General features: G+C 25.0%; 4 protein-coding genes across 4 annotated transcripts; 2 read left to right on the plus strand and 2 right to left on the minus strand.

Annotated features, from left to right (window-relative positions):
* Positions 1-105: 105 nt before the first annotated feature.
* On the plus strand, positions 106-1,800 carry OCT59_024058 (uncharacterized protein; the record flags this gene model as incomplete). The annotated part of the gene is made up of 6 exons (XM_066135142.1): positions 106-333; positions 472-550; positions 630-814; positions 895-997; positions 1,171-1,227; positions 1,307-1,800. The coding sequence occupies 6 exons, from the start codon at positions 106-108 to the stop codon at positions 1,798-1,800; spliced, it is 1,146 nt and encodes a 381-aa protein (XP_065991194.1).
* A 7,276-nt stretch (positions 1,801-9,076) lies between these two features.
* Positions 9,077-9,354, plus strand: OCT59_024059 (uncharacterized protein; the record flags this gene model as incomplete). The annotated part of the gene is made up of 2 exons (XM_066135144.1): positions 9,077-9,102; positions 9,177-9,354. The coding sequence occupies 2 exons, from the start codon at positions 9,077-9,079 to the stop codon at positions 9,352-9,354; spliced, it is 204 nt and encodes a 67-aa protein (XP_065991195.1).
* Positions 9,355-13,330: 3,976 nt separating this feature from the next.
* On the minus strand, positions 13,331-15,478 carry OCT59_024060 (uncharacterized protein; the record flags this gene model as incomplete). The annotated part of the gene is made up of 5 exons (XM_066135145.1): positions 13,331-14,292; positions 14,361-14,712; positions 14,806-14,990; positions 15,076-15,142; positions 15,245-15,478. 5 exons carry the CDS (start codon positions 15,476-15,478, stop codon positions 13,331-13,333), a joined length of 1,800 nt encoding a protein of 599 aa, XP_065991196.1.
* A 2,986-nt stretch (positions 15,479-18,464) lies between these two features.
* OCT59_024061 (uncharacterized protein) lies at positions 18,465-20,608 on the minus strand (the record flags this gene model as incomplete). The annotated part of the gene is made up of 5 exons (XM_025331715.2): positions 18,465-19,426; positions 19,495-19,846; positions 19,939-20,123; positions 20,209-20,275; positions 20,375-20,608. The coding sequence occupies 5 exons, from the start codon at positions 20,606-20,608 to the stop codon at positions 18,465-18,467; spliced, it is 1,800 nt and encodes a 599-aa protein (XP_025183783.1).
* Positions 20,609-24,500: the final 3,892 nt, after the last annotated feature.

The following is a 24,500-nucleotide window of genomic DNA, read 5'->3' on the forward strand; positions in this document are numbered from 1 at the left end:
GTATGACTACATGAATCCTTTTAAATCCATAAATAGAATTTGATTTTAATTGCTTTACTCCATTTTATTTAATATTTTCATTATTAAAAAAAATAAATAATAAAGATGCAAAATAACGAAAATATAAATGAATGGATTATTTGGATTGAAGAAGCTATTAATAAAAAACATATTAAATATTATGAATTTGAAAATTTTAAAAATATTCAGGAAATTGGTTCCGGAACATTCGGAAAGGTTTTTCGTGCAAATTGGAAAAATTTTGATCATTATTTAGCGTTGAAATCTTTTTTTAATCTTAACAGCATTACCTTAAAAGAAATTGTTAATGAGGTAATTTATACTTATTAAAAAATTCGATTGTACACAGTATTTTAAAAAATTTATTTTTTTTTATATTTTTGTTCTTTTTATATTTTTTTTTTCAAAAAATTTTTTTTTTCCAATTATTGTACGTTCATCATGCATTAGCTTAAATTTCAACGAGATGTATATTTTCATAATAATATTATTCGCTTTTATGGAATCACAAAACTTGAGTCAAGTACTGGTAAGAATATCATTAAAAAATAATTAATAATAATTGTAACAGTCAAATTTGAAATAATAATTAATAACTATTTTATTAGAAAATATATTTAATCCAACAAAAGGTTATTTGTTGGTAGTAGAATACACTGACAGTGGCACTCTTCGTGAATATTTGAAAAATAACTTCCATAGATTTACTTGGAATGATAAATACAACTTGGCATACCAATTGGCTTGTTCTGTACTATGTCTGCATGAAGAAGGAATTGTTCACCGGGATTTGGTATTTTTTTTTTTTATTAAAAAATATATTGATTTCAATAATTATAATTGATTTATATTCTTATTTGTATATTATGATAGCATTCTAGTAATGTGCTGATTCATCAGGGTTCAATTAAGTTGGCGGACTTTGGATTATCAAAAAGGATTAATGATGCATCTAAATCACAATCAAAATTACTTGGTATGATTCCCTATATTGATCCAAAAAAATTGGTGGATAACAATTTAAGATCAAATGAGAAGTGCGATGTATATACAGTAGTATTGGCGTTTTGTTATGGGAAATATCAAGTGGGAAACCGCCATTCCATAAAGAGGAATATGATTTTAGTTTAATGTATAAAATTTCACAAGGTCGGAGGGAAATAACTGTTCCAAATACTCCTAATGATTATTCTAATCTTTATACTGGTAAATATGATCAAATGTATTATTTATTTTATTTATTAAATCGATTATTTTGACTAAGCATATTTCTTTTAATGATTAGAATGTTGGAATAATGAACCAAGTAAACGGCCATCTATACATGAAGTTGTTAATAGATTAAGAACTTCAAACCGCATAACAATTTATCAACAGAATGATATATCTGATAAAACTAGTCCTATGCCAAATGAAAATAAAACTCCAATTAGAGAATTATCTAATATAGATACTACAAGTGAAATAGATAGGATGTCTACAAATGAACAAAATAAACAACTTGTTGAAAATTTGGAAAATTCTCTGGGTGAAAATGAAAATCTTCGGGAAAAATTACAAATTTTACAAAAGGGAAATACAGAACTTATTGAACTAAATAAAACGCTTCGATCTCAATTAGATGAAACTACGGCACAATTAGAATGTGCAAGACCATCAGTATATCAAGGAAACAAGGATATTGATGCTGTAATGGAAAACGACAAAAAGGTACGAAGTCTACTCGAATCTCGAATGGTAGATCTTATGGCCAAGAAAAACAAGTTTATGTGCTTTTAGGACTGTTCTTATGTGATCAATTCTCATTATAATGAAAGTATCTCAGTCTCTCAGATGGGTGGGTGATGCTTAAATCTCTCCTTTGTTCCAAAAAAAGGAATTTTTTATGCCGATCATTTAATTCTGGCCAGAATTAAATATGTCTCATTATTTGACGAAAAACACCAGAAAAAAAGTTGTCAAATAAGTCAAAAATGACATTAGAAATACATATACTATGCATTTTTTTCAAATTTCTATTACAGAATGCAAGATTTAAGTATTATACAGGGGGACATGATACATACACATTTATCCTATTTAATAAGCTTTAATACTAAATTTCAAGCATTTGTAGTTAATTTTTTCAAATTTTTTCAAGTAAAAAAAAAGTCTAAATAATTTTGCATATCAAATGATCAAAATTAGATGTATTTTTGAGCAAACTAACATATCCTTGTTATTTGAATGATTTAATTCTATTTTTATCATATAACTGAAATCAAGCCAACTTGAAGAAGAATCTTCATCATTCCCATAAATGCAATGTTCACCAGGGATAAATTCACCAGGGATAAAAATCACCTCAGGTAAATTCACTTTTATTATATTATATAATTATATTAAAATTTAATTTTTTTTTTGTTTAAAAAAATCTAAAAAAACTAAAAAAAAATCCAAAAACAAAAGTTGTACAATTTTAATACATTATATACAATATAAATGAATAAACCATCTAAAAATTAGTTTATATATTATGTACTACTGTAAATCAAGGTAAAATTTACCTCTGATAAATTAATTTTAAATTAACCTCTGCTGAATGTCAAATTAATTCACTTTTATAATAATTTTCAAAATAAACACTCAAATAATAAAAAAGTTTTTAAGCCCATGAAAGAAATTTTTTTTTTTTGAATGGATGAATTTGTTATTTTGTAAAAAAAAAAACTAATACAAAAAAATAGATTAATTACAAATAGTATAGAATTAGGTTATAAAGGAAAGGTACATCATACTATATAGAGTATAGACCGATAGAATGTGTACATATTTAGGTTTGACCGATTCTATTATTGTTCGTATATTTGCATTAATGGTAAACGAGGTATTTCAAGAAAAAAACTTGAAAATGTCATCTATAAACCGAAATATGTTATACTCCTTAGATTCCAATTATATCTCAGAATTAGTGAATAATGAAGACACTGAAAAGTATTTAAAATAATAAAAAAAAAATTATTTTTAATTTCCGGTTTAGTTTATCACTACAAAATTTAAATTCTAATTACATCTCAGAAGAATTAGAGCTTGATATAGACATTGAAAGGTATTTCAAATAACAAAAAAAAACAATATTTTTAAATGATACAACTAATTATTTGAATTTATCAACTTTTTAATTAGTTTATCATCTCCAAAATTTAAGTTCTACAATTCAAAATTTAGAATTAGAGCTTGATATAAACACTGAAAGGTATTAAAAATAATGATAAAAAAAAATGTTTTAAATAGCACAACTAATTAACATTCGTATAATTTTTTACTTACAAAATTTAAGTTCTGCAATTCAAAATTTTTCAACCTCTTTTAAAAAAAAAAGAAATGTAGAATTTTTAAAGGTAGTACCTCATGATAATAATGGTAAATATTCATTTGGCTCGATGTTATTTTATTTACTTTCGTTATAACCAATTACGTTAATATTCATTTAAATCAAATATAAAATATTATTTATAGGAAAACTTATTAAAACCTAATTATCCATAGAACTATAGCAGAAGTAAAATATTTCATTATTCTGCAAATACAGAGTATATAGAAATATTTAATAATTTTTTATTAGATTTTCTCAATATTAAAAGAAAATAATGTAAAGAAATTAGAATTCAGATATGATATTTATTTAAGACTTGTATTTGTAATTTTTATTTCATGTACTATTAGAGATTACGAATGAATTGTTTATTTTTTTTTACATTTATATTTAAAGTAACTGTCTAATATGAATAAATAACAATAATTCTGAAAATCAATTTTATATTCTTTTTTAGGATTAATTTTATATTCACCAGTGGTTAATTTAAAATTAATTCACCAGTGGTGAATTTCACTTCAATTTTTATAAATTTTTATTAAAATACCAAATTTTAGTAATTTAATGGTGAATTTCACCTTGATTTACATGTATTACATATATGTGTTACATTAAATTTTTAAAATTTTATGGTGAAATTCACCTTCGGTGAATTTTACCCTAATTTACATAATGTATAAACAAACTTTTAGCCTTAGAACGCCATTTTTCTTTTTTTGTTTTTATAATTTTCTTTAAAGAATATAAACAATATGGAGGATTCTAATGATTATAATAAAGATATATATAAGACAAATGCATTTTTTTCGCCATATTCTGAAACTTTAGACTTTTTATTATCACCATTTAATGATAATTTTGCTATAAATTTTTTACCAGTTGTTGAACCAGATTTTAATCATAATTTTACAAACATAGATAGTTTTTCTCTTGAAACACCTTCTAAACCATCTATTAACCCTTCTTTAGAGTTACTTTCTGAGCCTTCTTTAGAGTTATCTCCTGAACCTTCTTCTGAACTTTCTTCTGAACCTTCTTGTGAAACTCCTTTTGAACTACCTTTTGAAGAACATTTTGAATCATTATCTGAACAGATTTATCAGTATAATCTTACTGTAGGAGATTATTTTGATGATTGGCAATCAGTTGATACATTTATGCATCAATATTGTTTAGAAAGAGGGTTTGGATATCAAGTTTATCGAAATGATAAAGATCCAAATGATTTTACTATTATACGACGTAAATCATTTCGTTGTTCTTCAAATGGAAAATATGAATCCAGAAAAGTAATAGATCAGAAATTGCATCATTTACGTGGTACTATAAAGACAAATTGTGAGTGGCACTGCAACTTCTCATTTCCAAAAACGGCAAATCAAGTAAAATGTACATCATTAAAAGATATACATAATCATGAAGTAAACCCTACCCAATTACCTCATATCATTGCTAGATATAGACGTTTTGATAACGAAATGATAAAAGACTTGAAATTTTTTTTGGATTGCAAAGTTGCACCTATTATACAACTAGAAATTCTTAAAAGAAAGTATCCAGAACATGTATTTCATAAACAAGACGTTTATAATGCTATTTATAATTTATGCCAGAATAATAAAAATGAAAGACCTGACTCTTTATTATTTCTTGATATCTTATTTGAAAAAATGACTCAAGACCCACGTTGGAAAGTTTTTGTTCGTCATACTGGTAGTGAAAATCGCCTATCAGGTATATTTTGGATATCTCCTAGTCAACTAGAATTGTATAGGCGATTTTCTGATATAGTATTAAATGACAATACTTGTAAAACTAACAAGTATAATATGTACTTAAGTGTATTTATGATAAAAGATAACTATGGAAGATTTCGCAATGTGGCAAATGCTTTAATAGAAGATGAACTTTCTTCAACATACACTTGGATTTTACAATGTTTGGTAAAAGCAACTGACAATATAATTCCAAAATCATTTTGGACTGATTCTGAACCTGGATTAATTAATGCTGTTGCTCAAGTTTTTCCAAATACACCACATTTTTATTGTATGTTTCATATATGGCAGAATATTATAAAGCATCTTAAATCCAAATTAGGCGAAAACTTTAGTAATTTTAGTAAAGCTTTCTATGCATGTAGAAATGCATTATGTATAGAGATTTTTGAACAACGTTGGGAATTTATGATAAAATCATTTCCAAACTGTGAACGTTATATGACTAGAACATTATATAATAATAGAATTAGTTGGGCTAAAGCATATATGCCATTCCAGTTTAATAGTGGTATACAAAGTACCCAAAGTGTAGAATCGTTTAATAATATTATTAAAAGGTCTTTAAATAGTACAAGTACACTTTGTGAGGTAGAAGAAGCTATAAATAAGAGATATGAAGAAGAAATTAGATATTGTCAATTAACAGATCTTAAAGCAAAGTATACAACAGTTGGACTTCCACATCTTTCTTCTCAATTTTTTTCAGATGTTGATACAGTTATTGTTGAATTTTTAACATCTCTTATATTATCTTTACAACGTTTTCAAATTTCACAATCATTTACTTATGAAGGGCAATTAATATCTTGTTCATTTGATGTATGTATTATTTCTTAAAAAATAAAACTATTGATATTAATTGACATTTATAAATAAAAAACATTATTTTTCATTACAGACCTTCTAATACTCCAGATGATAATTTTGTAGAAGATATAGTAGATGAACCACAAGTAATGTTAAAATCTATATTAAATGATATGGATATATCAAATGTTGTTGAAACTTGGAAAATTTGTCAAGTAGGAGGTATTTCTCAAAAAGAAAATTTAGTAGTTCTTTTTAATGATGGATCACATATTTGTACTTGTTTGGAAACAATTACAAAAGGAATAATTTGCCACCATTTTTGGAGAGTTATGCTTTATTCTAATACAGCAAAATTTCATATTAGTATTATTCCTATTAGATGGTACAAAGATGATATTTTAATGAAATTAAGTAGTAGTATACTTGAAAATTCACCTGTTCTTACAGCAGTAGAATCATCTGATACAGCAATGCTACATACAGTAGATTTTACTCTTCAAAGTTTGAAAAAGCATTTTCAAGGATCTTATAATAACAAAATTATTCAACAAATTATTCCTAAAAGAAATAAATTTGGAGTAGCATTTTCAACTGCAAAGACTGCAATTAATATTGCATTAGAAACTGGATGTGATAACGAATTAGTAAAATTGTTAAGAGATTTTATTTCAACTAAACAAAGAAGTCGAAATGCAGTTGATTTAGAAAATAATATGGAAGTAGAAAATATTGAACATGACGAAAATCAAAATAATATACTTCCTTTACAACAACAACTAATTGATATAACAGCAGATCCTTATGTTACTAAAATTCGGGGAGCTCCTTGTAAAAAAAGAATGAAGAGTAGTATTGAAGTGATGGGAAGAAAAAAGGTAATGCATGAAACTTCAAATCATGTTAATGTACAAGAGACTGATAATAGTGGAGGAACATCAAAGTCGCAACGAAAATGTTTGTTATGCAAAAAACCGGGACATTATCAAAAGAAATGTCCAAGTATAAGAGAGTAAGACAGCAAGTGTGATGTTAATATAACGATAAGATGCAGTGCATGATATATATAGGTTCGTTAGATCATTTGATTATCTAATAGTTGATAAAGTAATATATATATGCGCATTATACTAATTAATAATTTAATTGCGTTACGTATTACTTAATTAGAGCGAACGCGAAATTGTACAATGTTGCGATACGTTTTTTAGGGGGAAGAGAAAAATCTATATAAAGAACTGCTGTCCACAGGTGGGTGGAAATTTTTTTTTTTATTCATTGCTTCTAATGAAACTTAATCATTTTTTACTCAATAATCATAATAAAATATTCATTAGAAAGAGGAGAAAATTCTACACGTTTTTATTCATTTAAATTGTACTTTTTATTATATTTTTGATGATATAATGCCATGTTAAAAATTGGAATTTTTAAAATTTTTTTTTGTTTTGTTTTTTTTTGTTTTTTTATTTTTTTAAAAATAAAAATTTAAATTACGTAATATTTATTTCTGGTGAATTTTACCTGTGGTGAATTTTACCCCTGGTGAATTCACCCCTGGTGAGCGTTAAGATCATCCTCTTTTTTAACTTTCGCTCAATTTTATAAAAAAATGGACTTTTCAAAAATATTAATGGATAATCAAAATCTACTTGAAGCTTAAAATTTTTGGTGGTGAACATAGTACGATTGTACGAATGAATCTTTGGAATGAATCTTTGTATTATTAGTAGATTCTAGTATTTTATTCCCAATTAATAATTTTTGAGATTTTTGCAAAGCACTTCTTTCAAGAGTATTTAAATACCACAATTACATTTAAAATGTCTCGACGACAATCCCCTCTTGTACATCGCAACATTGTTATGATGGATGTAAAAATTGAAATGGTGAAAGGGAGTGATGATGAAATTACAGTTAAAGAAAAAGGAAATACAAAATTTTGTATTAGTTGTAAAAGAGTTATCACCATAATTGCTCAAATTTCTTATATCAATTATTTATAATGCAAAAAAAGAACAAATGAAATATCTTAGCTGTTAGTAAATCACTTCTAACGAATTATACAAAATAGTGAGAAATGTAAACTCAATTAATGAATTAATTAAAGAATTTGAAGATATTGTTGCTAGTGAATCAAATTTGACTATAAATGAATCTATTGTGGCCTTAAAACATTTTTCTATAGGAAATTATTTTAAGTTCAGTTGAAAATTTATGTTATACCACCGGGAACACTATATAATCTTTTATATTGTAACTTTTTAATATGATCGTATAATAATTAATTGCAGTACCGATCCAAATTTTTTTATGGAAAATTAAAAATTATCTACTTACACAGTATCTAAAATTACTATAAGTCTCCAACTAATTATACATTAGGTAATAAATTAAATAATTTTTATTTCTTAATCAAATTATATTATTAATTTTAAGATAATAGTCAGTTGAATTTTTACGCAGTCATGACGTTCAAGGAATGACATTTTCAAAAGGTTTATCATATTATCATAATGAAGAAGTAGATAAATTGATTTATTTTGATCTTACTCGTACTACTTCTTCAGATATCCAATCTTAATATTATCAGTGTTTGGGTTTTGGTAATATAAACTAGTAATGTTAAGTATCATGTGGGCGAGTGGGTCTTATAAACTACCCCAAGAGCACCGTAACTAAAAGCTATAGTCACGTGATATTTTGATTGTATTACAAAATGTCCCAATAAAACATCCCCCTATTAATAACTTGCCGATAAAATTTTGTATTACGAATATCAAATATATAGATAATCTTTTTTTCTGCCAATATATTGACTCATTTTAACGTTAATACTCAACAATTTTTATCTTTTCTTTATTTTAATAATGGAAGAATATACACTTGTAGCCGTTGTTCCAAAAGCAAAGCAGCAAATTTTTTATTTAGTAAAAAGGAGAAGAGTTAAGGAAAGTATGTTCTCAATGTCGCGAACAAATATCTAGCTAATAACAATAAAAAGCAAAGTATCAATAATAGAACTTGATGAGTTAAAGCAAATCATTACTGGAAAGATACGTGTTAATAATGATCATAACTGTTTTTATTAAATTCCACAAAAGAATAAAACATGTGTAGCATTTTCAAACTCAAATAGTAAAATTTTCAAAAGATTTTATTGATTTTATAATTATAATATTGCTAATTTTTCACTTTTTTTTATTTATAAGCTTTCGTGATGTTACAAACGATTTGGTTATCAATAATGGCAGCATACGAAATAATGAAGAAATAAAAGATGGTGAATTAATTTTTGCTGAACTGGATACTTATTTAGATGAAGCTAAAAAAAATAGTTATAGAACAACACCAAGCAAAAAATTAGCGCTGGGCCAATTAAGTAGTTAAAAATTTTTCGTTTAATAAAGCCCTATTTAGTAAAATAGTATCTAATATAGTATATCAATAAAAATATGTGCAATCTTATATAATTACTTTTTTTTTGTAACTTACTAATTAATAAAATATAAAATAAATATATAAAACCATTTCTAATGTGTGAATTAAAATAATTAATTTAGAACTTTTTATTTATATTCTCAAGAGCTGATAACTATTAAATTAATTAAGCCCAATATTTTTAAATCAAGTATAAAATACTGATAACTATTCTTTTGAATTCACAAATAATGGCTAAAGTTGCCCTTTTATAATGAATTTAGAATTATTCTAAATGGAAACTAGTATAAAAATTATTTTTAAATTTCAAAGCTTTCTAAACTTCTAAACTTTTAAACTGATTTCTAAACTTCTATATTATGAAATATGCTAAAGTACTTACTAAAGAATTATTAATGGTAGTTATTGAATATAGACTATATTTAAAAATACTTTGAAGTATTTACTTAAAATACTAGTATAATACAATATCTGATATTAATTTAATATATAATGAATTTTGTGATGATATGGCTACATGTAGTCATTGTAGTGCATGGATTACTTTCTTCTACAAGGGTATAATAGATTAATAGCACTATGGCAGGCATATATCACTATATTTCATTTATAGTCCATATAAGTGATTCAATACTAAAAGCACCCAATATCTGAAGGTAGGGTCCTATATTGCATGCCAAATTGCCAATATTATTTCATATCTTAGATACAGTATATACTTTCTATTTGTGTTTAACAATTAACACATAACTAATTATATATATGTTCTTTTTTCTTGAGCATAAATCTGATGAGATTGAAACTTATTGGCCTTCATCAAATTTTGATGGCTTCATCAACATTTATATTATACTGTAGTAATATTATTTCATACACTATATATTACAAATACAGATAAAAGAATGCAAATTACAAACTGTACAAAAAATTAATATTGCAAAAAGCCATCATAAACTTCAAAAGATTTCCCAAAAATCTGTAAATCTCCTTTTTAAAGAGAAGTTATCTAGAAAGGTATAATATTATTTTCTTGCAAATCGTTTTTCATCAAACTTTAACTTGATTATCTTTATTTAATGAGTAGATAATAAAGTATTTTTTAATAATAATCATGAACTCACATTGAAGAGAATAATGATAAAATCATAAAATCAATTAACAGATAGTAGATAAAGCTGAAATTTGTTAGTGACTTTTGACTTTACTTGATTGATAATTATCAAATAGAAAGAAAAAGATACTGAGTAATTATAAATATACCTGGCATATTAAAATTGAAAAATTTTAGTTTAGAACTTATGACTACCAAAATCAAATAATGACTTTATATGATTACTTTCTAATGGTGCAGTGCATGGGATAAGACAGCCAAAGTTATTGCTAGCATCTGTTATTGATAATGTAAATAGAATAAAACAATATATTATTGATTTATTAAAGTAACAAATATCCTCTTACTTTACTTCAAATCTTTTCATTAATTTCTTACAATATAGACAAGAAAATTTCATAAATGTCAATAGAAGTTATGTGAAAACACAAAATCATAATATTATTATTAAATTATTTAAACCTTTTTTAAGAAACTTTTAATGAATGTATCCCTTCAACTTCTTATATCTTAAATTCAAGATTTTTTCCTTTTATTTGAAAGAGATGATGATTTTACTAGCTATAATTTATCTGAACCAGAATATCAGGAAATCTTTTTCCCTCTAATGCATAGTCTTTCATATAGAAAGTATAAGAAATAAGTATTTTGTTGTGAGTATATGAATTATATAATACAATCTTTCACAATACAATTTTTTCTTATTTTATATCCATTTTTTAATGAGTTGTAATGTATATTTATTTGGCAATAAAAAATGTTTTTTTGCTTCATCAAAGAGAAAATAATAGAAAAATTATAATGCTAGTTGAAATCTGCTGGTAGCTGACCTTAATTTTTCCATAAGTTAAGTTAGTGGGCCATTTTATATATTTGTTATATTCATTTTATCTGTTATATCAAAATTTGTAGTTAGTTTTATATAAATACAATGCTTTAGACAAGAGAAATATTTAATACTTGAGTTTTAGTTTAAGAATTTAAGTAATTTGGAATTAATTAATCTTTTATTTTATGTCTAAAGCTATAGAAGTATATATATTATTTAGAAATAATAGATTAAAAGGCCAAGATTAGGGATGGCAATGGTCGGTTATCGGTTGGTCATAACTGGTTATGGGTCTTTGACTGACCGACCATTTTGGCTGACCGTTTTTCTGACCGTTTAACCGACCGTTTAACTGACCGTTATCACAACGTCTGCCACCCGTCGCATACAAATTACTTCTTATTATTATCTTATTAATCATTATTTCACATCATTACTCTCCTATTTATGCATTTTTAAGAAAATCATTTCTAATATTATCTTTAATCTATGACTCAACTTGAATAATTATAACTCATAGATTATCATCTTTCCATCTGATTCCATCTATTTCCATCTAATCTTTGAGTCACGCTAAACTAATTATAACTAATCTAATAATAACTAAACTATAAATAAAGCTATTCTAAAAATAAATAATTATAAATAAATATAATTATAAATAACTATTATATAACTTTAAACTATCATTTATTCTAAATCATTTCGGTTAAATATTTTCCTTTGGTTAAATATTTATCCAATCATGTGATCATTATAATTTTCTATTATTCTTTATAACTTGTCCATTATCGTTGGTTACACCATTTAACCATTTTTTTTAGTGAATTTAATTAAGAAAAAATGTTAAAAAGTTTTTTTTGATTAAATCCGCTAACAAAAACATTATACAACTTTTTTTATTGATTAAGCTCATAAAAAAAGTGCTAAATGAATAGGGTTGGTTAAATGGTCGGTTAACGATCAGTTAAATGGTCAGTCAAATGGTCAGTCAAACTGGTTGGTTAAACAGTCAGTCAGAGCCTTTGACTGACCGATATCGGTCATGGTTATTAACCGGTTATGACCGGTTATGACTGTAACCATTGCCATCCCTAGCCAAGATAATAATGATTCTATTAAATATTTATCATAATCACTAACTTTTAAAATTTTGTTCAAAAAATGTGGTTTCCTTTTAATAAAAGGTGAGCTGTTTTGTTCGTCTTGATAATCCTATATTACTCACTAGTTATTAGAATCAATTACTTAATTCCTTTTCTTTGAGACTATTTGGCTTACCAAGTTTCCACAAAACATTTTACATAGTGGTGCTGTTATATTTATATCTAATTGGATTATTTTATTTAGTTTCTTATTTTTCTTATTTTAATAAATCTTTCACTTACCTTTTGCATTTTATTTACTTTTGTAAATATTAAAGAACTGGTTTAATAATAACATAAAAATATACATGAATTTTAGTTTATTAAATCATATGCTTTCATGTTTATTGTAAGTAATTTCAATTTTGAAATTATTCATATATTATGGCCATTTTTATCACATACTGATCTATATATTTAAAAACACTGCAATCACGTGGGCGTTATGTTTAGATTAACCATATAAATAAGTCATTTGAATTGTGTAACCCTACTCCTATTCGTCGCTAATGTTACACAAGACCAAAAAAGGAAATTTTATTTCTGGCGAAAAACTGAAATTTTGGGTTACACAGAATTCCATAAAAGGAAATTACCAGTTACGCGAATTTCCAAAAAAAGGAAATTTTGTTACTTTTCAGAGAAATTAAAAAAATTGTGTTGCTCGAATTTCCAAAAAAGGAAATTCTTTGCAGATCTTTTAATTCTGGCCGGAATTATGCCATTTTAATACATATTAACCGTTGTCGTAGACAACGGGTGAACACTAGTATAATTAAAAAAAAAAGTAATTCATAATAGAATTTATTAAATAAAGTTAATAAATTATACAAAAATACACTATTTATGTTTCTTTAATTCATTTAATCTGTCTTGAGCATATTGATATCCTTGCTCAGCAGATTTTTCATACCAATAAGTTGCTTGATTTATATTCTTTTTAATTACTTCTCCATTTTCATACATCGAAGCAAGATTATATTGAGCATAACTTTCACCTAAATTTGCAGCCTTTTGATATAATTCAAATGCCTTTTGTTTATCAATACTAGTTCCAATTCCTTTTACATAACAATATCCTAAAGCACATATTCCAGATAATTCTCCTAAATTTGCAGCCTTTTGATATAATTCAAATGCCTTTTGTTTATCAATATTAGTTCCAATTCCATTACTATAACAATATCCTAAATTATATATTCCACGTGAATTTCCTAAATTTGCAGCTTCTTGATATAGTTCAAATGCTTTCTTGTTATTAACACTGGTTCCAATTCCATAATTGTAACAATATCCTAAACTGGTTATCCCAAATACATTTCCTGAATTCGCTACATTTTGGTATAACTCAAATGCCTTTTGTTGATCAACATTAACTTTAATTCCAAAGTGATTAAATATTCCAAGTAAAAAAACAGAATTTAAATTATTTTGATTATTTAATAACCAAGCATAAATTTCTTGTGAAGTTATATTATAATTATTAAGATAATTAATGACTTCATGTTTTTTCCTTACAATTTTTGTTTTATCAAGTAGGAGTATTATTTCATTAACTATTATGTCAAAGTTATTGATTGATGACATTGTAGGTTCTATTTCTTCTATACTCATTTTATTAAAATTTTTAATGATTTGAGACATTTCTCCGTATAATAAATTATCAATAATATTTTTGGGAACTTCACCATTACTCTTCTGTTCACTTGATAATTGAACATTTTCTTTTGGAATAATTGCATTTAATTTTGCAATAACCTGGTTGACAGTTGGACGATTATCTGGTTCATTATTCCAGCAATCTGATATAAATAAGCTTATAATTAATCAATATTGTCATTATTAATATAATTAATTTAATTGTACTTACCAGTGTATATTTTTATGTAATCTACAGGTGTATTAGGAATAGGTTTTTCTCTAAGACCTTGTAAAATTTCCATAGCCAAACCAACATCATGTGGTTCATTATGAAAAGGTGGCCGTCCACTAGAAATTTCCCACAAGAGTATGCCAATACTGTAGATGTCACTCTTTTTATTTAATGAATATACTATTTTGATATTATTACTATCCCTTTTGCTATTAAATACTTGTGGATCAACATATGCAACCATTCCAAATAATTTTGATTGAACATTGGATGATTCTTCAATCCTTTTTGACAATCCAAAATCTGCTAATTTAATGGTATTCTTATGAACTAATATATTATTTGAGTGCTATTATTAAATGCAATGACTAAATTAGTATAATTATACAGTATAAACAGTATAATTTATTAAAGTGTAAATAACTGAAGTAAATTAACCTACCAAATCATGATGAACGATATCTTCATCATGTAAGCATGATATAGCATTAGCTAATTGAAATGCTAGTTCCAATTTATTGTTCCAAGTGAGATTATCAAAATGTTCACTTAAATAATTTCGGAGAGTACCACTATTGGCATATTCCATAACCAGTAAATATTTTTTTGAATTATTGTCTTGGTTTGCTTTTGAGGAAAAAAAGAAAAATTATTCGGATTTATTTTTTTTTCAAAAAAAAAAGATAATAATGATTCAAATTACATATCATACCTGCTGTTGTAATGCCACAAAAACGAATAATGTTTTCATGAAAATCAATTTTGCGCTGAAGATTAATCTAATATTGAAATAAAATTTTAAGTTAGAAACGTAATATATAATTAAAGATAGAAAAACAAAAAAAAATGATAAAATGTCAACATATACTAGTTATAATTACTTCATTAACAATTTCTTTAACTGTAGCATTATTGAAATTAAAGAAAGATTTTAATGCTAAATGATTGCAAAAACTTTTCCAGTTAGCACGATATACTTTTCCAAAATTTCCAAAACCAATTTCTTGAATATTATTAAAATGCTTGTAATCGTAATATTTAATGTGCTTTTTTGCAATAGCTTCTTCAATCCAATCAATCCACTCATTTGAATTAAATTTAGTATTACTAGACATTGTTACAAAACTTTGATTCAGTTTATACTTAAAGTTTAATAATAAAAGGATAATTATAAAAAAATGATTTTAAGGTAAAAACGTTAAAGTTATATAAAGTTATGAACTTCTTAATTTGAACGAGCTCATGGTCATCGTAACGTAGTGCAAGAATGTTGTGTCTCTGTGCTCCCACGAAGGTCACATCATACATAGATCACGTGATCTTAAATATCAAACTTTATGCAATGACTAAAAAATTTCTTTGATATAAATATTTTTCAAGTAAAAGGAAAAAAAATTACACAATACCATTAATTTATATATAAATATTTAGAGGAATGAATGCACAAACAAGCGTAACGTAAGTATTATGTACACGTCAAAATAAAAAACAATTAAAATATTTCTTAAATAAATTAGTTGTATAATTATTTATGTTTGAATTGTATTGTACAAGAGTTATAAATAAGAGAATTTTCATAAAAATTTATTATAATAAAAGATGTATTCCTTATAAAAGAAAACTTCAGAAAAAATCAAAGCAAATAGAATTAAAATATTGAGCAAAAATGGAGTTGTAAATAAAATTAAACGTGTTAAATTTTTAAGTATGTAATTTTTAATTTCATGCACTCTTATTAATTTAAAACCAAAAATTATAAAATTTGAATATGCAACTTGATTGCAATTTTGGCCACAATTTTTTGAGAAACTTGCAATACTTAATTTTGCATAGGCTAAATTTATATAATTTTCTTTTTTTTAAAGAAATAAATTAGTTATCTGAGAAAAGATTGTATATTTGTTTATAATATTGTGTAAAAAAGTGTTTCTTGAGGAAAATAGTTTGTTATTAATGAAAGAACTCTTTAAAAGACTTTAGTTAAGAAGGACCGTTAAAAAACGGTTGTGTAAAAAATTTGTGCCAAAATTTACGGAAAGGGTTCTTTTCTCTAATAAAAATATTTAAGGTCGAGCGTACATCTGACTTACGTTACTGTGAACTGACGAGAATCGACTAAGGCAATATTAATAAGAAATTTTATTCTGGAAAATTAAGAAAAATTTCCTTTTTTTTTTGCCTCGAAATAATTTAATATAAAATTTTAGGAATGAATTTTTTTTTTCTGACTCGCTCTGCTTATCACTATTCAAACTGTGGATTCAACTTCAATATCACCCGTACGCCTCAAAAAATAAAAATTAGACTTCGCAAACCTACAAAATTTTATCACTTTTATTTCCATTGAATTTCGCTTAATTACTTCCACGATGTTCACAACTGATGACACACGTGGAAGTTTCACATTATACAACAAGAAGCCAGATATTACTTATTATGATTAAGACCAAAAGATTTCAATTGGTATTATTCTCGTTTCTTAGTGATTACAAATAACGAGGATCTAATTATCATTATTGTAATGTAGGCAAGTTGTTATTTATTTGTAAATTGTAATTTTACTAATATTTCTTTTCTATTGTATCTTAAATCTATTTTTTTTTTATAGAAATAAATGAAATTTGTCAAGATAGTGAGCATAATATTGGATGAAGTTGCTTTTTATGTGAAAGTTGAGTCAAATAGTTTAAATTACTAGCTCGTATATTGAAGTTAGTTTTACTTCTATTTTCTTTTACTATTATTCATGTTGTACTATATAGTACATAAAGATTTATTGATTTTATATTTACTAGGAATATTCTATAAAAATAAAGATTTTTTTATTTTTATGCTCACTTGATGATTACTACTTAATATAAAACTATAATACAGTATATTTGCAACTGCCAACATCGTCTGGACATCATACCAGTTGACATCTGAATATTATTTTTATGTTTATAGAGTATTTATTTGTTTTCGTTAAATTTTTTTTTTGTTTTTTAACGTTAAATTTTGTTCGTTATATTGGATCTGAATTACCGCTTTCATAAGGTTTTCATATATACTATTTAGCAGGCAACATGAAATCCAATTATACATTGTGAATATAAAATATTTCCATGCTGATTGTTATAGATAACTAATAATATAAAATATCATTAATATCATTATGATTATTTTAGATAATTAACCATATCGTTAATAAACCTTACACTTATTGGATAGGAAGCTATATCGCCCTATAAAAAATGTTTGTCTGATAAATATTCGGAATGGGGTCGATTTTCCGAACGCTCGCACGTTATTATACAATATTTGTTACCATTTAGTACAAGATGCAGAGATTGAGAATTTTCGACCACATAAAAAACGTACAATATCATGATAATTGTCCAATATATGTCAAGTAAATGTTCGGAACGGGGTCAATTTTCTGAACAAAAAACCGAACAGTGTTTGGACAACTTTTTTTATAGGGTCGGTCTAACAAATAATATGGCCCCAGATAATAGATGAAAATGTGCCACTGCGGCACATCCAGTGATTTGTTGCTAGCTACTTCCCTATCCATTAACTATTTAGTATATTTTTTATAATTAATGTAACTTGAAAAAAATTTTCCTAATATTTCTATATCAGAGCAATTATTATCTTACATATTTAGGTTTTTATAAATTGACATTTTTTCATATATAGTTTAGTCTGTTTTATTTTCCACACCCACAATATTGTTTATATTTTATAATTAATAAATAAGGTAAAATTATAAGTTTAAAATTAATAAATATTACAATAAATCAATTAATTAAAGCAAAAGCATACAATATAAAAATTTACAATTTTTATTAGTGAAATATTAAAATTTTTGGGAATAGATTTATGTATTTTGCAACTATCAAATACCAGAATTATGGTATTTCAAGATATGTGAGTTTCAGATTTATAGTTTAAAATCTTAGTATTATGAGTTTTGGAGTATTACGAATTTTTTTGGATTTTGGAGAGTTATGAGTCGGAGTTGTACCAAATCATTTTTATCCCATACTAATATAATTAAAAAAAAAGTAATTCGTAACAGAATTTATTAAATAAAGTCAATAAATTATACAAAAAATCCTATTCATGTTTCTTTAATTCATTTAATCTGTCTTGAGCATATTGATTTCCTTGTTCAGCAGATTTTTCATACCAATAAGTTGCTTGATTCATATTCTTTTTAATTACCTCTCCATTTTCATACATTAAAGCAAGATTATATTGAGCATAACTTTCACCTAAATATGCAGCCTTTTGATATAATTCAAATGCCTTTTGTTTATCAATATTAGTTCCAATTCCTTTTTCATAACAATATCCTAAATTGTATATTCCAGATAAAAGTCCTAAATTTGCAGCCTTTTGATATAATTCAAATGCCTTTTGATTGTCAATATTAGTTCCAATTCCATTACTATAACAATATCCTAAATTATATATTCCACGTGAATTTCCTAAATTTGCAGCTTCTTGATATAGTTCAAACGCTTTCTTATTATCAACACTGGTTCCAATTCCATAATTATAACAATATCCTGAACTAGTTATCCCAAATACATTTCCCAAATTCGCTACATTTTGGTATAACTCAAATGCCTTTTGTTCATTAACATTAACTTCAATTCCAAAGTGATTAAATATTCCAAGTAAAAAAACAGAATTTGAATTATTTTGATTATTTAATAACCAAGCATAAATTTCTTGTGAAGTTATATTATGATTATTAAGATAATTAATGACTTCATGTTTTTTCCTCACAATTTTTGTATTATCAAGAAGGAGTATTATTTCATTAACCATTATATCAAAGTTATTGATTGATGACATTGAAGGTTCTATTTCTTCTATACTCATTTTATTAAAATTTTTAATGATTTGAGACATTTCTCCGTATAATAAATTATCAATAATATTTTTGGGAACTTTATCATTACTCTTCTGTTCACTTGATAATTGAACATTTTCTTTTGAAATAATTTCATTTAATTTTGCAATAACCTGGTTGACAGTTGGACGATTATCTGGTTCATTATTCCAGCAATCTGATATAAATAAGCTTATAATTAATCAATATTGTCATTATTAATATAATTAATTTAATTGTACTTACCAGTGTATATTTTTATGTAATCTACAGGTGTATTAGGAATAGGTTTTTCTCTAAGACCTTGTAAAATTTCCATAGCCAAACCAACATCATCATGTGGTTTATTATGAAAAGGTGGCCGTCCACTAGAAATTTCCCACAAGAGTATGCCAATACTGTAGATGTCACTCTTTTTATTTAATGAATATACTATTTTGATATTATTATCCCTTTTGCTATTAAATACTTGTGGATCAACATATGCAACCATTCCAAATAATTTTGATTGAACATTGGATGATTCCTCAATCCTTTTTGACAATCCAAAATCTGCTAATTTAATGGTATTCTTATGAACTAATATATTATTTGAGTGCTATTATTAAATGCAATGACTAAATTAGTATAATTATACAGTATAAACAGTATAATTTATTAAAGTGTAAATAACTGAAGTAATTAACCTACCAAATCATGATGAACGATATCTTCATCATGTAAGCATGATATAGCATTAGCTAATTGAAATGCTAGATCCAATTTATTGTTCCAAGTGAGATTATCAAAATGTTCACTTAAATAATTTCGGAGAGTATCACTATTGGCATATTCCATAACCAGCAAATATTTTTTTGAATTATTGTCTTGGTTTGCTTTTGAGAAAAAAAAGAAAAATTATTCGGATTTATTTTTTTTTCAAAAAAAAAAGATAATAACGATTCAAATTACATATCATACCTGCTGTTGTAATGCCACAAAAACGAATAATGTTTTCATGAAAATCAATTTTGCGCTGAAGATTAATCTAATATTGAAATAAAATTTTAAGTTAGAAACGTAATATATAATTAAAGATAGAAAAACAAAAAAAAATGATAAAATGTCAACATAAAGTTATAATTACTTCATTAACAATTTCTTTAACTGTAGCATTATTGAAATTAAAGAAAGATTTTAATGCTAAATGATTGCAAAAACTTTTCCAGTTAGCACGATATACTTTTCCAAAATTTCCAAAACCAATTTCTTGAATATTATTAAAATGCTTGTAATCGTAATATTTAATGTGCTTTTTTGCAATAGCTTCTTCAATCCAATCAATCCACTCATTTGAATTAAATTTAGTATTACTAGACATTGTTACAAAACTTTGATTCAGTTTATACTTAAAGTTTAATAATAAAAGGACAATTATAAAAAAATGATTTTAAGGTAAAAACGTTAAAGTTATATAAAGTTATGAACTTCTTAATTTGAACGAGCTCATGGTCATCGTAACGTAGTGCAAGAATGTTGTGTCTCTGTGCTCCCACGAAGGTCACATCATACATAGATCACGTGATCTTAAATATCAAACTTTATGCAATATGACTAAAAAATTTCTTTGATATAAATATTTTTTCAAGTAAAAGGAAAAATAAACATTACACAATACCATTAATTTATGTATAAATATTTAGAGGAATAAATGCACAAACAAGCGTAACGTAAGTATTATGTACACGTCAAAATGAAAAATCTACCACACAATTAAAATATTTCTTAAATAAATTAGTCGTACAATTATGTTTGAATTGTATTGTACAAGAGTTATAAATAAGAGAATTTTCATAAAAATTTATTATAATAAAAGATGTATTCCTTATAAAAGAAAACTTCAGAGTATGTAATTATTAATTTCATGCACTCATTAATTTAAAACCAAAAATTATAAAATTTGAATATGCAACTTGATTGTAATTTTTACCCGCAATTTTCTATGAGAAACTTGCATAATCTTGCACTATTCTTACATAAACTAAATTTTTTTTTTTTTTGTCATTTGAAGGAAGTAATTGGTTCAAAAAAAAATAAAATTTTTTCATAATTTTTCGGGACCAAAAAAATCTACAACTTTTGGTCGAAAGTCATTTGATAAAAATTTTTATTGTTTATCAGGAAGTAATCAAATTAATTGATTGTTTTTTATTTTTTCATTAAATCATGTTTGATAGAAGAATCTTATCGAAGTCGAGCTTTTTTTTACACAAATAATGCCAAATATCTTTATAATAAATTTTATTTTATTCTACATGTAATAAAATTAATAATAAATTAGCTGTTACCTAGTGCATTGCAACAGTATTAATGAAAATTCTGAAATATATTTAGGAAAATATACTAAATAAAATAAATTATAATAACTAATAATAAAAAAGAACAATATTAAAATAATTATTAATTATACTAATTATTATATAATTTAAATTAGTCATCTTAATAACATGGGGCAAAACTTTATAAATAAATCTATTTTTATTTATTCTTTACGTCCTAAACTTAAAAGGTGAAAGAACGAACAAAAAAAGCAAATAGGAAAAAAAATATTACTATATATATTATAAAGAGGGAAAAATTAAACCCTGGATAAAAAAGAAATTTCAAAAAAAAACTGAATAATGGAATTACTAATTACTATTAAGAATGATCATATTTGATACTTTCGATACGTGGTTCTAATGCAATGGCAAGACTTAAATGTTGTTGGCAAATCCAATAATGCTTCATAATCGGCAAATGTATATATATAAAGCGGCTTTATATTTGTACTACAAATTTTACGTTTATTTTCGATTTATTTTTTCCTTTTTATACTCGGTTTATATCTACTCGGTAAATAGGCGATGATAAAAGTTTATTCCATTTAAAATTTTTTTTTTATCCTCTTTTACTGATTGTTTGATTCAATTTATCAACAATCAGATTATCGACAAATATATTTGTGTGTATATTAACTTTTTACTACACGCAGTTACTGCGATCGCAGATCAATTTTTCAATCAATCCAATTTATTACAACTTTAAAGAAAAATTTTTAACTTCTTAACCATATCAATAAAATTTAGTAAAATATATTATATAAAATAATTATAAAATTTAATAAATATATTCTAAATATCTCGTAAATACATTATTAAAACTACATTGTTAAATTTTAGTGAATACTAGCAGTTACCGCACCGGGACCAATGAGTTTGTTTAAATAGAAAATTTTAGTATTATAATGTAATACTAAGTAAATTAAAGATGATTACAGCAGTTTTTTATTTATAATTAGGAATTAATATAAGTAATAATTAGTTAACAAATTTTAATAAAATAATATGTATTAAATTATAATTATAAATATTAGAATGATATAAATAAATTATATTGGGAATTGGTAAACATCGCCTTTGATTGGCCATATTGGCCACATGATCGCGTCATGTTTATTTGCTTATCGAATCTCATTTTCATTATAGGTTCGAGGTTCGTTTCCTCGGTTCTTTTCAATCTCGAGGTACTTCAGTTTTCTTTTTTTTCTTTTTATTTTTGTTTCTAACTTACATTCTTACACTTTGTTTCTTAATTATTTTTAGGTCCTTTAGTTCTTCCCGTTCTGCAATTAAGGTTCAGTTATTTTCACTTTACATTTCGTTTCTTATTTTTTTATTTTTTTTATTTTGTTTCTGTTTCATATTTCGTTTTTAACTAATTTTATTAAAAGTATGTTTTTTTATTTTGTTTCTAACTTATATTTCGTTCCTTACTAACTTCATTTTTTTTTACTTTATGGTTTATTTTTTACCTGGTTTCTTATCATTTTCTTTTGCTACCCAACCTCCTATCATGATCATCTTTTTATTTTTTGTCTCTCATCATTTTTCACCTCCTGTTACTTCTCATTATTCCATCCTTTTCGTCTCCCATTATTTTCTATTACATCTTTTCATTTTTCATTATTTCTTTTCTCTCCTATCATTTCTTTTTGTCTCTCATCACTCCTTTTCATCTCCTATCACTCCTCTTCATCTTCCTATCACTTCTTTTTGTCTCCCATAGTCCCATTACTCCTTTTCGTCTCCCATCACTCTTTTTCGTCTCCCATCATTCCTCTTCTTCATCCTCTCATTATTCCTCTTCATCTTCCCATCGCTCCTTTTCATCTCCCATCACTCCTTTTCATCTTCCCATCACTTCTTTTTGTCTCACATCACTCTTTTTCGTCTCCCATCACTCCTCTTCATCCTCTCATTATTCCTCTTCATCTCCCATCACTCCTCTCCATCTTCCTATCACTCCTCTTCATCTCCCATCATGTCCTATTTCTCCTTTTTGTTTCCTATCACTTCACATTACTCTTTTTTACTCCCTTTCATCTTCTATTACTTTTCATTACTCTATTGTTATTTTAACATCTTTTTTCTTGATCATTGTAATTTACTTATTTTTTCTTTTATTTGTATCACTTCATTAAAAAATAAATACAGTGATCTTTTTCTTTAAAATCGTAAATGTGTGATTTAAATTTTAATATTTGCAAATAAATTTCATTAGATAAGATTATTTTGGATAAATATGTTTGCAAAAAATTTTTTTTGCGATAAAAGTTTTAGCCGATCAGCCGATTAATAAATTTACCCTTTATATATTTTACATCATGTGACAAAAACCCCAGGCGACGTTTACAATAATGTAGCTATTTATATTAATGATTTGACGTTTGAGTGTAAAATGAAATTCGGATTAATTAAGGAATTATGAAAAATAATTATCAATAAAAATTGATTAATTTTTTTAGAAGTATTTCGAAAACTTTAATACTATGAAAATACTACAAATATTTTTATTATATTATATAGATTATAAATTTTATAAATTATTTCTTATTATTTTATATTACGTCAATCTTAAACTTATAACCAACTTAGGAAAAATATTTGAACAATTAAATATGTATTAAAAACTGTTCATTTCATAAAGAAAGAAATCGGTTTAAAAAAAAAAGGAATCTAAAAAAAATTAAGTACCGGAAAATTCGGACAATAATTCGGTCCAAAAAGAGTAAAAAAAAAAACAATATAGTCTAAAAAAAAAGATTGAAAAAAATAATATAAAAAAAATCGGTCTTAAAAGACCGATTATTTAATAAAAAAAAATAATAATTTTTCAGTTTGGGAAAAAAAATTAAACCTAAACGGGAAAGAATGAGAAAAAACAAAATTTTT

This window comes from Rhizophagus irregularis, chromosome 4 (assembly GCF_026210795.1).
Source record: "Rhizophagus irregularis chromosome 4, complete sequence".
Classification (NCBI taxonomy): domain Eukaryota; kingdom Fungi; phylum Glomeromycota; class Glomeromycetes; order Glomerales; family Glomeraceae; genus Rhizophagus; species Rhizophagus irregularis.